The 14,187-nt window shown below is 33.5% G+C and overlaps 1 protein-coding gene across 1 annotated transcript; it reads left to right on the top strand.

Moving 5' to 3' along the window:
* Nucleotides 1-1,946: 1,946 nt before the first annotated feature.
* On the top strand, nucleotides 1,947-2,947 carry LOC18442402 (uncharacterized). Its single transcript, XM_006852620.4, has one exon. The coding sequence runs from the start codon at nucleotides 2,211-2,213 to the stop codon at nucleotides 2,715-2,717; it is 507 nt and encodes a 168-aa protein (XP_006852682.1). The 5' UTR covers nucleotides 1,947-2,210; the 3' UTR covers nucleotides 2,718-2,947.
* Nucleotides 2,948-14,187: the final 11,240 nt, after the last annotated feature.

Genomic DNA, 14,187 nt, shown 5'->3' with positions numbered 1-14,187 from the left:
TTCAATTGGGTACCTCATCAAAAATAAAAAATGACCAAATTAGCCTTAAAAATCACCGAAATTTATTCTTTCTTACCGTAAATCGCTATTATTTATATTGTTTGATAATTTCATAACTTTGGCATCAAAAAGATAAGTTAATTTGATTAACAGTAAATCATCAAACAATTCAAGTAGTAATAATTTATGGATCATTTTTGTATTATTTCTTGACGAAGAAGAAATGAAAAAGCAACCCCTTCCATGTTAGATGTGATCACTTCACTACCCTAATTATTATTAAAGATGATTTATAATGTACTTTGACCACTTAAATTTTATATTCAATTTTCTAGTTTCTTAAGTACTTTGCATAGTAATTGTGATGTGAATCCCTGCATTCGAGATCAAAGAAATTCATGGCCAAGGGAGTCAGTAGAGACCCCAAAGTACTAAAAGTAAAACCAAAGAATACTGAGTTCTAAGGCATTGATTCTCTCATCTATTCCCTATGAACACAACACACACGCATTGAAAACAATACTGTCGCCGTGAACGTTACAACATTGTTGGATTTGAACCAATAAATTTTCTGAGATATTTTTTATATTTCTAGAAAACGGGCTAGAGGCTGTTAGTTTTTTATTTTTTTGGTAGATTAATGGGGATTATAGGCCCCAACCCATTTTGAAAATAGTCAGATTTTTTATTGCGTTAGTGATAATGGAGGCCGTGAACTTTAACTAGGGTATAGTGGTTCGAGCCAAGTAGTTAGGATGGCGATAATCACCCAATCTATGTTAACACTAGAAAAACATAAAAGATATTTTACCATAGAAAAATATTTATATAAGTTTGCAACCTTACTTGCCGAAATAAGAACGATATTTTAATATAGAAAAATATTTATACAAAGTTACAACCTTACTTGTTGAAGTAAGGTTGCAGTAACCTACATAGTTTATACTATTTGGACAGTGCAAATTGGGTATTAACTGGAATGATGTTTGACTTTTTGACATTGTAGTAATAAATGCTGCAGATTTACAATCCCAACTAAAGTGGATGGTATGGTACATCCAAACCTTACTTCTACAACTAAGATTGTCGCTTAAACTGCACCTTTTTAGTATTTGTATCTTTGAATTCTCAGTATCTTTTTTTCTTCATCATCATCATGCAAGTCCTATCCCAATTGGACTCGGTATCATTCTTATTTTTTGATAATTTTTAAAAGAAAAATATTTTATAGGTTGATACCTTAAAATGTAGAATTAAGGTTTACCTCTAAAATCCTTCAAAAAAATATTATTTTGAGTCTTTTGGCATTGAAAAAATATATAATTGATCATCTCGGCATCAAGACATATAGAGATGGAGAAAAAAAGATATTTCAAATCATAAAAATATTATATCTTTTTTTTTTTTGAGAGAGTTAATATTTGAAAATATTATATCTTATAACACATTATATGGACCGTCCATTTCCAATATTTTCATACGCTTATAGATCTGCTTGATTTAAACTATTTTTATAGTTTAAAATTTTATAATTAAAAATAAAAATAAATTCTCACACCATCCAAAAATTTGGACACCAAAATTACACCTCTTGACAAAGTTTGGAAGTGTATCTTACTAATCGCACCCTTTAATACCTCTGAATTCTCAGTATCATTTGATCTTTTCATAATTTTCACAACTTTATTTTTATTTCTAACAATAATATACAACCTAACCCTTTTTTTTTTTTATCACAACTATTCTATACGATTTGTTAGTCCAAGTTGTTGCTCCTTTTCAGCTTAGGAAGAATACAAGTCAATCCAATGACTGCGAAAGACTTCAGCAAGTTGACGGGTCCCACCCAATATAAAGCGACAAACCGCGTTCCAAGCAACAAAATAGAGAAATATTGTTATTATATACATATATAAATATGCATCATGGTGCAGGAAATTGGTAACTGAGAAGCTCCTCTTAAACCTCCTCTCCCTTCTCCCCTAAGCGAGAAGCTCTCTCTCTCTCTCTCTCTCTCTCTCTCTCTCTCTCTCTCTCTCTCTCTCTCTCTCTCTCTCTCATTTCAGGTTCCTTTCCTTTCTTCCTGGTTATCTCTCTCTCTCTCTCTCTCTCTCTCATTTCAGGTTCCTTTCCTTTCTTCCTGGTTATCTCTCTCTCTCATTTCAGGTTCCTTTCCTTTCTTCCTGGTTATCTCTCTCTAATATTTTGGCATGGGAAACTGTGTGGGTAGCTGCTTTCATGGAGAGACAGAGAGAGCAGAAATCATAAAAGTGATTAGGGAAGAAGATGCAAAGGTCTTGGTATACAGACCTCCAATAATGGTGAAGGATATCCTCCTCCAACACCCTAACTGTGAGGTCATGGTTCATGATATGGAACCACAAAAAGAGCCCACAAAGCCATTGGACAGTGACCACATGATGAGCCCCAATGTTGTGTACCATTTGGTTCAGAAGGAAGAGGAAGAGGAAAAGAGCAAATTTTCACCCAAAAGATTGGGTGGAGAGAAGGGCGTTTTGAAGGTCAAAATTGTGCTCACAAAGCAAGAATTGGCGCAACTTCTGTCAAAGTGTGGAGAGAAGGGAGGTTCAGTAGAGGACATATTGGAGGAGATCAAGAGATTGAGTATTGGTAAAGAGACAGCTTCCTATGTGACGCAGTCTAATGAGATGTGGAGGCCTACTTTGGATAGTATACCTGAGGAGCTACCATTGTGATGGGTTAAAATTTAGGGCTAACAGTTTAGAAGAAGATCCCCTCTGGATACAGGAGAGATTGTAGGCCATTTTCTTTCAAAAACATTAAGAGATGATTGAAGATCCTTCTGTTGAATGGAGGAGAGATTGTAGGCCACATGAAGAGACGATTGTAATTTGTTGGCTCTCTTTAGAAACATGTACACATAACATACTTCAAGAACTTCTTTGAGTAAGAGTGACTTTCTTTATCTTCATGGGGGTTCATGTGTGTATGTGTGTGTGTGTGAGAAAGAGAGAGAGAGAGATTAACTGAGCCTATTATAAAAAGCTGTTGGTTATTCTCCACCATTCATCAATGTGAATGAACAGTGCCTTTGGGGTGGACTATTATACCATACACCTTGGTTTATGGTGTCTCCCACATATAACTCTTTTTTTCCAAAATGTTATATTTTAAATTAGGAAAAAGTTTATGTACAGATGAGGCTCTAAACCATCCAATTAGAGCGTACCTAAAAAATTCCAGTAGAAGAGGTTGTTTTGATGCTCAAATATTCTCAAATTGATCATCTCGACATCAAGACGCACGGATATGAGAAAAAAAATAGATTTCAAGTTCTGGAAATAGTGCATCTTGTAATGCATTTTTTAACCGTCAATTTTCAAGGTTTTCAAGTTTTCATATATTTGCTCGATCTACACTGTTTTTTAAGCTTTAAATTTTATAATTAGATATGAAAATATATTTTACGGCTATCACCAATATTTCCAATATGAAAACCACATTTCTCGACACTATTTCAATGTGCACTCTACTTTGATTGTTTAGAGCTTCGGCTCTACACAAACTGCACCCTTTAAATTAGGAAAAAGTTTATATAGAGCCGAGGCTCTAAACAATCGAATTTAAGCCCCCTCCAAAATTTCACTAGAAAAAGTCGTTTTCATGACCAAATGTCCTCAAATTGATCATCTCGACATCAAGATACATGGATATGAGAAAAAAAATGGATTTCAAGTTCTAGAAATAGTACAATCTTGTAATATATTTTGGAGCGTCAATTACTAATATTTTTAAGGCTTCAGAGATCTGCTCAATCTATACTATTTTTTAAGCTTTAAATTTTATAATTAAAGATAAAAATACATTCTAAGGGTATCACAAAGATTTCCAGTGTTGAAATCACATTTTTCGATACTATTTGAAGGCTTGCTCTACTTTGATTGTTTAGAGCCTCAGCTCTATACAAACTGCACCCTTAAATTATTATTTTTATTTTTTACATTTCTTTAAATCCGATCCAACCGAGTCTGAACAACACTGAAATTGATTTTCATTAAACAATAACCCTCATCGGTTGGGAGGTCAATCCGATCCTGGTAACTGTGGTTCACATGTTGTGTACTGGTGCATATAACATGCGGCGCACGGACACAATGTCTACTGTTCATCCTCATCAATAGATGGCACTTATGAGCCGTTATTGCTGCTCATGCATCCCATAATGGAAAAAACCAGCGTTTTAAAAAACGCCGAGTCAAACCGGACTCGCCCGGTTTGACTCGGAATTCGCGAAAAGGGACCGGATCGGTTGAAAAATCGGAAATCGTCCGGTTCTAGAGAGAGCCAGACGATTCCCCACAGTGACTCGCCGATTCACTGTACGGAATCAGCGAGTCCGAACAGTGAATCGACGAGTCCGTACAGATTTTTTTTATTTTTTTTATTTTTTTTTAAATTTTTTTTTATTTTTTTTTATTTTTTTTTATTTTTTTTATTTTTTTTTTATTTTTTTTGTAATCCATGATAGATTTTTTTGTAATACTTGATCGATTTTTTTATAATCCATGATCGAATTGTTTTTGTTTTTTTGTAATCCATGATCGAATTTTTTGGTTTTTTGTAACCCATAATAGAATTTTTTGTAATCCATGATCGAAATGTTTGTTTTCTTTTCTTGTAATCCATGATCGCTTTTTTTGTTTTTTTTTTTTTTTTGTAACCCATGATAGAATTTTTTGTAATCCATGATCGAATGTTTTGTAATACATGATCGAAATGTTTGTTTTTTTTTTGTAATCCATGATAGAAATGTTTGTTTTTTTTTTTGTAATCCATGATTGAATTTTTTGTTTTTTGCTTTTTTTGTAACCCATGATAGAGTTTTTTGTAATCCATGATTGAATTTTTTGTAATCCATAATCGAACTGTTTTTTTCTTTTTTGGTAATCCACGATTGAATTTTTTGTTTTTTTTTGTTTGTTTTTTTTTGTAATCCATGATCGAATTTTATGTAATCCATGATGGAATTTTATGTAATCCATGATTGAATTTTTTGAAAATTTGTGATTTTTTTTTTTTAATCCATGATCGATTTTTTTTTTGTAATCCATGATAGAATTTTTTGAAAATTTATGATTTTTTTTTTAATCCATGATCGATTTTTTTGAAAATTTGTTATTATTTTTTTTTAATCCATATTATTCAAAGAGAAAATGAGAGAGATGATGATTCTGAGGCCACCTTATCCCAGCCATATTATTCACATATCGAGTCCCAACAGCAATAGTGTAGGGATGAGCACGAAATACTGTAAATTAAATGCTGAATGGCGGTTCATGCAGGGAAAGAATATATCAATATTCGCATATTCATTCAAAAACATGAAAATTCTTAATGGAGTACCCTCATTTTTTATTGAATTCCTAAAAAACAATATTTATAATGAATTTTAATAATTTTTTCGAAATTTTTTTTAAGCTTTATTCTAACCGATTCACCCGATTCCCGATCCTGATCGCCGATTCGCCGATCCGGATCTGTTTTTTGGAAACCCGATCCAAGTCACCGATCCGTTTTTTAAACCATTGGAAAAAACATAAAATTGAGCGAACCATAAGGCAGACGATGGCTTATCTAATTATCTCCACCGTCATTTTGATGAAGATGGATGGTCGATATTCTGCTCATGTTCCTTATCACGCATAGTATATTTCCCCTTTTCAAAAACCTTCCATTTCAAAAGCGACCCATTTTATTTCTTCTTTTGTTTACATTCTGGACCTTTTTTAATTTCTTTTGTTTACTTTTTTTTTGTTGGACTATGGACTTTTTTAATTTCTTTTGTTTACTTTTTTTGTTGGACTTTGGACTTTTGTAATTTCTTTTGTTTGCTTTTTGGGTAGATATGTGAGTACCTATTTTGAAAAGAGTCAATTATTTCAAAGTGTTAGTATGAACGGAGGTTGTGATCTTCAACTGAAAGGCATATCGCACTACCATCATGACCCAGCCTTATTTTTAGGCTACCTCCACTACGACCCTAGCCCTATTTCAGATTACTACCACACGACCCCAGCACTATTTCAGATTAGTACCGCTAGGACCCCAACCCCATGACCCAGCCTTATTTTCAGACCACCACTACGACCCTAGCCCTATTTCAGATTACTACCACCACGACCCTAGCCCTATTTCAGATTACTACCATAAGAAAAATAGATTTTGAGTTTCTAAAAGCCCATTTTTGTGACTGAGGCACATACATGGGTATATGATTTTTTTTTTTTTTTTTTTCCAAGGTTAGTCTAGGATGTTACCTCTCAAATTTTGGGGTTTTAAAAATTGGTGTGGTTTGTATAGAGCTGAGGCCTACACGATCAAAGTAAGGAGCTCCTTTACATAGTACCGAAACATATTGTTTCAGTATTAGAAATATTTGTGACGGCCTGAAAATTTATTTCCGTTTCTAATCATAAAATTTAAAGATTAAAAAATAATATAAATCGAGCAGATCTATAAATAATTGAGAACTTTGAAAATTGACGGTCTAGATAACACATTACAATATGCACTATTTCTAAGACTTGAAATTTATTTTTTCTCATGTCCATACACCTTGATGTTGATATGATCAAGTTGAGGGTTGTTCAGCATCAAAACATCCTCTCTTAGTGAATTTTGAGGTCTGCCTTAATTTGATTGCTCAGGGCCTCACCCTTACATAAACTTTTCCTTTAAAAATATTCCCAAGTCAAGATCTACCGCCGGGAGTGAATCTAGGGTATACTCTAATGCGAGCATATAATCTTTTCACATGTCCATACACCTTGATGTCGATATGATCAAGTTGAGAGTTGCTCAGCATCAAAACATCCTCTTTTAGTGAATTTTGAGGTCTGCCCTAATTTGATTGCTAAGGGCCTCACTCTTATATAAACTTTTTCCTTCAAAAATATTCCCAAGTCAAGATCTACCGCCGGGAGTGAATCTAGGGTATACTCTAATGCGAGCATATAAATCTTTTGGTTGAAGTGACTACTAGTATTTAAAAATCACAACTTTCTGTCTCCTTCTTCTTTATATATCAATAATCATATGAAATCCATTTAGGGTATCAAAGAAATGCTTTCAACTACCGGTAGAGTGCAAAAATTGGAGTTTCATGGGTGCATTAGGTGCATCTCATTAAGTTCAACATCGAATACTACAAGTATCTCTCCGTATTGGCCAGCACTTGTGTAGAAATTAATCACCGAAGCTACATGGAAGCAAAATATACAAAACCGGTTTTACGGGTCCCAAGCCCAGTAAAAGATGAGGGTGTTCTTAAGCAGGCAGATAGCATAGAACTTTGCTAATCTTGTTTTAAATCTTGCTAAATCTTGTTTTGAATCTTGAATTTATGAGTAGAATGGCGGAACATGATTCATGTAACGGATCTCAAATATTTGAAATAAGACTTCGATGATGATGATGACGCTAGACAAGCTTTAAAGAGTCTCCCTCCCCACTCTTTTGGATTGGCAAAAAAGAATTTGAATATCAAAAAATAATCATCATCTTACAATTAAAGGACAGTAAGGGAGATGATATAGAAGATCCAAACATAGTATTCGAAAGGAAATGATAACACTCTCAAGCAATGGTTTAAAAAAAGGATCGGTGACCTGGATTGGGCTTCAAAAAATCGATCCGGATCGGCGAATCTACGATCCGGATAGGGAATCGGGTGAATCGGTTCGAATAAAGCTTAAAAAAAATCCGAAAAAATTATTAAAATTCATTATAAATATTATTTTTTAGCAATTCAATAAGAAATGATGGTACTCCATTAAGAATTTTCATGTTTTTGAAAATATGCGAATATTGATATGTTCTTTCCCTGCATGAACCGCCATTCAGCATTTAATTTACATCACACAAAAGGATAAACATATAATTATCATGAAATAAGTATATCAACATACATAGACTACAATAAAGAGTAAAATTAGTAACATATGATCTAAAAATAAAATGATAGACGACGTTATTGTTCTTCTTGGTCACGCTGGTGCCATTGATTGAATTCGTTTAACAATTCATTGATTCGATCTAAAAACGAATCATCGATATTAGCAGGCGTCTGACTATTCCCAAATCCCTGAGTGTTAGTGTTTTGTTGTGTTCCCAATCTAAAATCCCCGAAGATTGTCCATCCTTCATGCTCACCTGCACTGTCGTGCTCATCCCTACACTGTTGCTGTTGGGACTCGATATGTGAATAATATGGCTGGGATAGGGTGGCCTCAGAATCATCATCTCTCTCATTTTCTCTTTGAATAATATGGATTAAAAAACAAAAATAACAAATTTTCAAAAAAAATCGATCATGGATTAAAAAAAAAAATCACAAATTTTCAAAAAATTCTACCATGGATTACAAAAAAAAATTCGATCATGGATTAAAAAAAAAAAATCACAAATTTTCAAAAAATTCTATCATGGATTACAAAAAAAAATTCGATCATGGATTAAAAAAAAAAATCACAAATTTTCAAAAAATTCAATCATGGATTACAAAAAATTCGATCATGGATTACATAAAATTCGATCATGGATTACATAAAATTCGATCATGGATTACAAAAAAAAACAAAAAATTCAATCGTGGATTACAAAAAAAGAAAAAAACAATTCGATCATGGATTACAAAAAATTCAATCATGGATTACAAAAAACTCTATCATGGGTTACAAAAAAAGCAAAAAACAAAAAATTCGATCATGGATTACAAAAAAAAAACAAACATTTCGATCATGGATTACAAAAAAAAAATAAACATTTCGATCATGTATTACAAAACATTCGATCATGGATTACAAAAAATTTTATCATGGGTTACAAAAAAAAAACAAAAAAACAAAAAATTCGATCATGGATTACAAGAAAAAAAACAAACATTTCGATCATGGATTACAAAAATTCGATCATGGATTACAAAAAATTCTATCATGGGTTACAAAAAAAAACAAAAAACAAAAAATTCGATCATGCATTAAAAAAAAAAAAAAAAATTCGATCATGGATTACAAAAAAATCGATCAAGTATTGCAAAAAAATCTATCATGGATTACAAATAAAGAAAAAAACAAAAAAAACAAAAAAAACAAAAATAAATAAAAAAAACAAAAAAACAAAAAAACAAAAAAATCCGTACGGGACTCGTCGATTCTCTGTACAGACTCGCCGATTCCGTACAGTGAACCGGCGAGTCACTGTACAGAATCTTCCGATTCTATCTAGAACCAAACGATTCCCGTTTTTTTTACCGATGCGATCTGCCTGTGGCGATTTTCGAGTCGAACCGGACTTAAACACTGCTCTCAAGAGATGAGAATATAAATTATCAATTAAAGTGAGCGACAGGAGTACATGCAGTGAGTACTTCTATAACTATAAGAGAAAAGTTACTTTACAAAAAGTCCATCTCACCTCTTATAAATTTCCTCCGCATTAATACGACGGATGGGGTACACTTAGAAACCCCACCTTGCTGGATGGGTTAATGGGTGTTGGGTTGTTTGGGTAGGACCCTAACGAGGACCCCTAATGGGTCTCTAGTTGGACCTAGACCTCACCTAGACCCTTATTGGGTTAGAACATTGGGGTTTTAGTTCATTGGATCCAGTGGGGTTTGGGTCTAGATAAAAAATAAATATATTTTATTTTATAGTATATAAATAAAATTACATATATTATGAGACCATTGATTTTGGTACAAGGATATCACAATCACTTTTAGCCACAAGATATGAAATCTAATAAATGAAAGTGTATGACATATCCTCAACTACTCGATTTTAAATCTAACAGTCAATGATGATTGTGACCTCCTTATATTAAAAGTAAATGGACTCATTATATACATTTCCATATATAATGTATACAAATATCAAGTTTCATAGGGTTGGGTCGATATCTACCATGTTCTGACAAACCTGATAACGTCTAGGATGGACCCAACACAACATAAGTGTTAGGTTCAAATCATTTGGACTTTGACCCGACTTTTAATTTCAATATTTGGGTCCGCATATCGTCCCAACCCAATTGCCACCCCTACCGCTTGCTTATCAAAAAAAAAAAAAAAGATTTTCCTCTCTCTTGGCTCTCCTTCATCACTCTAGTGCTAATTTTGCCTCCTTATCATCAGCCTTTAAAAAATTAGATCGGCAGGGCGGTTCCTCTACCCCCAATTCTAATATGAATTGAAAGGATTGGTGGTTCAAATCGTTTCGGATCGGTCATCTAGAAAATAAAAATAAAAATAATAATAATAATAAATATTTTAAAAAAAATTTATGGAGTGAAGATGGTGGACCAAAGACAAATTAAATATGCTCAAAGAAAAAAGAACAAAAACAAACAGAAGGGTTTAAGAGTGGAAGACCGAAAGCATTTTGAAACCAATTTTTCCTTACCAATTTCACATTAAGATCAACAATCGAGATGAAAATCGCTAGATTTTAAAAAACACTGATTACCATCATTACTGGCAAAAAGTTGTATTGCAACTTGTATCACACTAATTTTGTTGCGACTTGTATCACCACTCCCCTAATTTTGTGGGATTCAAAATGCTATGCCTCTTAGCGGACCACTAAATCCTGGGCTACGATTTGTGGGTCCAAGCGCACCATAATGTTTTGTCACGAGATCCAACCTAAAGGGTTGGCCAATAGCAACTACACGTACATGATTAAAACCATTAAAGTTTACAGTTGATCAAGTTTGCTTTTTCCTTATTATCGTTCACCTATTTATTACGTCACAGGGCATCATCCTACATAGGATTTTACTATTTGCATGCGCGTCACATGTGGCATGAAACCATTCGAATTCACGGCGTTTAATAAAGGGCAAAATTTTATATGGAGCCTAGCCTCTAAACAATCAAATTCTTAATAAAAAAAGAAGAATTCAACGGGTAATCAGATTGTTTAATATATTTATGATTTTCCCAATTGAGTGGAGGAGATAGTGAGAAACATCCAAGAGTTGGTAAAACGAATGGACAATGATTCCCTAAAAAATTAAACACGACGACTTACTTGCCCAAACTAAAAGTTACAAAGGAAAATTTGAAAATAATTCTCTCAATAAAAAAACATCGGAAACCTTCTTTTTTTTTTTTTATTGACTTTTTTTTTTTCCTTTAAATAAAAAATTGTTTCAAATCCAACCATGGTCGAAGTGGAACATGAGTGAGATGCTACTTGCAAGGCAAGAGCAACTCAAATTTAGGGGACCCCTTCCTTGTTGAGCTATTAAAAATAATAATAAAAAAAAAACGACCCACATATATGAATCTTTAATAATTATCTCATTTTCCGGTTTGTTGAGCAGTGGTAACGACCGGTGCCCTATGGGCTGGGTACACCCATGCCAGGCCCGAGCCTGTCCTCTAGGATCCTAGACCTAGCCATGTACTGGCCCGGCCCATTGCGACCCTTGCTCGTGAGGACACCCAAGTTATAGCATTCAAAATATGAGACACACAAGGTACATTTCCCTCAAATAAGGAAATCTTGAACTTATTTCTATCATGGTCAAATTTTGTTCTCTCCATCAGGGCACGTTGTATGAGAAAATCCTCGAAGGAATCCGCTGTTAATCAAAGTGTATATTTTATGCAAAGAGAAGATTTAAATGAAGGAAAACGGTTTGATAGGCCCCCAACCCTATAAAAATAAATAAAGCCTCAACTCATGAATCATCGAAAATTTAAGTATTGAAAAACTTTTAAAACGATCATCTCGACTTGAACATTATTGTTGTAAAAAAAAATTAGAATTTTAATATCTTAAAATAGTGTATATTATAACAAATTATCTAGACCGTCCATTTCACCCTAAAAAATAAGTGTTCAAAGATTTGCAAGATCTGTATCATTGTTTAAAGGAAAAGGTTTATTTAAGATTGCAACATTAAAATGTAGAACTATGGATGCACCTCAAAAATCCATCGAAAAAGGATATTTTAATATTGAAAAGCCATCTAATCAATCATGTCAACATCGAGATGTATGACTATAGAAAAGAAAAAGATTTTGAGTCCTAAAAATAGTGCATCTTACACCACATTATCTAGACTGTTTATTTTCAAGATTTTCATATGTTTATAGATTTACATCAAAATTATCTATTATGATAAAATTAGAAGGTGCGTCTTAATTTGATTGTTTGAGGTTACACCCTTATGAAAACGACACCCTTTTGAAAATTTCAAAATTTATTCACGGTGTAGAGAATAGATCTTAGAGTCGTTATAAGGGTTTCTGATGCCCAATGTGCCTTCGGGAAGAGGATTTGAGGTGAGGCTTTAAGAGAGAGAAAGAGAGGGGAAGAGAGAGAGAGAGATTATTAATATGAAGATCAAAACTACATACAAAAACATGAGAGAATATACAAAAAGAGGTCTCAAAAGAGATCAACACTAAAAAAACTAGAAAAGAGTGAAGCTTAAAACTTTATCTGATCATCTCCACACTTTGTGTTTCAGGGCTCTCCATGATGCTCTCTAGACCAGGCCTCCACACTCCATTACTTGATTTTAAGAATCCACCACTATCATAACCATAACTTCTACTCTTTTTAATCTCTAACAACAACTCTTCAACCCTCATTCCACCCTTCTCTTTACACTTGAGAGCCAACCATTCCAATTCTTGCCTTGTCACAACAATCTTAACCTTGATACCACCATCCCTAAGGCCACTATCATACCCTAAACTACCATCCTGAAAACCACTATCTCTGAATCCACCATCACCAGATGCCCATTTTTCTTCTCTCTCTTCTGGATTTGTTTGTTGGCCACATTCTAGACTTGGGTTGCAGGTCTCCATGCAGTTGCCCATGATTTCACATACAGAGACACAGAGAGAGAGAAAGTGTGTATTTATGAGTGTTAAAGAAGTGGTTGGGGTCGAATGGGAGATGTGGTTATTGGAGAAGAGAAGCAAGTGGAGTTGGAGACAAAAGAGAGAGGATGAGAGGGAGCGGAAATAATGTGTCGGATGAAGTTTAGACTGGGGTTTTGAACCAGTCTATGAGGACCATTAATTTATTATGGGTCAGTAGTGTGAATGGAACCTTGGGGTAATGGGGTGGGTCATCTCTCTCTCTCTCTCTCAACCAGAGCATTGAAAGGGAATTTGGGGTCCCCTCTTTTTCTTCTAAGAGCGCACCTTAGATTCGTATGCTCGTATCTCTTTCCCCATACCCACTGACCGCTTCGACAACTACTAACTAAATTGGGTTGGAGCCTGTCATCCTCATTAAATTACCCAAAAGAATATATATATGTAAAACCACTAACATTGGATTCATCTCTCTCTTGTTTCTATTTTTCAGTTTTTCACTTTTGAGGAAATATTTGGTATTATTTTAAGGAGTGTGGTTTGTATAACGTTGCAACTTTTAAATATTTAAAGTAAAGCGCACCTTTAAATTTTATCATAAGATGTAATTTTGATGAAAAAAAAAGCTTAGGCTGACTTGAGAATCTATTTTCATCATTAATTGTAAAATTTTAAATTCTAAAATAGCTTTAATCAAGTAGATCTATAAAGTATAAACACATGAAAATCTTGAAAATGGATGGTCCAGTTAATGTGTAACATGATGCATAATTTTAGAATAGAGTTTCTTTTCTTTTTTGTTTTTTTTTTTTTTTTTTTCCATATTCATACATTTCGATGTTGAGGTGTCAAGATCACCTTTTTCCATTGGATTTTTTAAGTACACCTTGATTTTATTGTTTAGGGTTGCAAAAATGTAACTTTCTATTTACGTATAGAGAAGTACTGTACTTTTTACTTAATGGAAAATGCAAAAAAGAAATTTATGCTTAAATATGGAATATCTTCCTTCACTGTGTTTAAGAGTCAATAGAAGAGAAGACTCGTGTAGAGCACGTGAAAGGGCATATATCTTATTACCCCATTTTTTTTTCTTTTCTTTTTTTTGTTAAAATACGATTTTGTATTTTTTTCATCTTTATTTAATGAAAAACAGGTAAGGGGTCTTCTCTGCCACTAACCTATCTAAAAAAAAATAAATTATATAAATCCTAAAAATGAACTTGATAAACATTCTACCGCACCTAAGAGCCAATAATAGTTTTTTTTTACTTTTAACCCCCAGTAAAAAAAAAGCACTG

This window comes from Amborella trichopoda, chromosome 1 (genome assembly GCF_054954075.1).
Source record: "Amborella trichopoda isolate Santa Cruz 75 chromosome 1, AtrichopodaSantaCruz75HAP2 v2.0, whole genome shotgun sequence".
Lineage (NCBI taxonomy): Eukaryota > Viridiplantae > Streptophyta > Magnoliopsida > Amborellales > Amborellaceae > Amborella > Amborella trichopoda.
The sequence above is the reverse complement of the archived record's forward strand: the minus strand, read 5'-3'. Positions and strand labels throughout refer to the sequence as shown.

Bases quoted from the DNA above. Each gene is read 5' to 3' on its own strand.
- LOC18442402 (XM_006852620.4), top strand. From the start codon at position 2,211: ATGGGAAACTGTGTGGGTAGCTGCTTTCATGGAGAGACAGAGAGAGCA.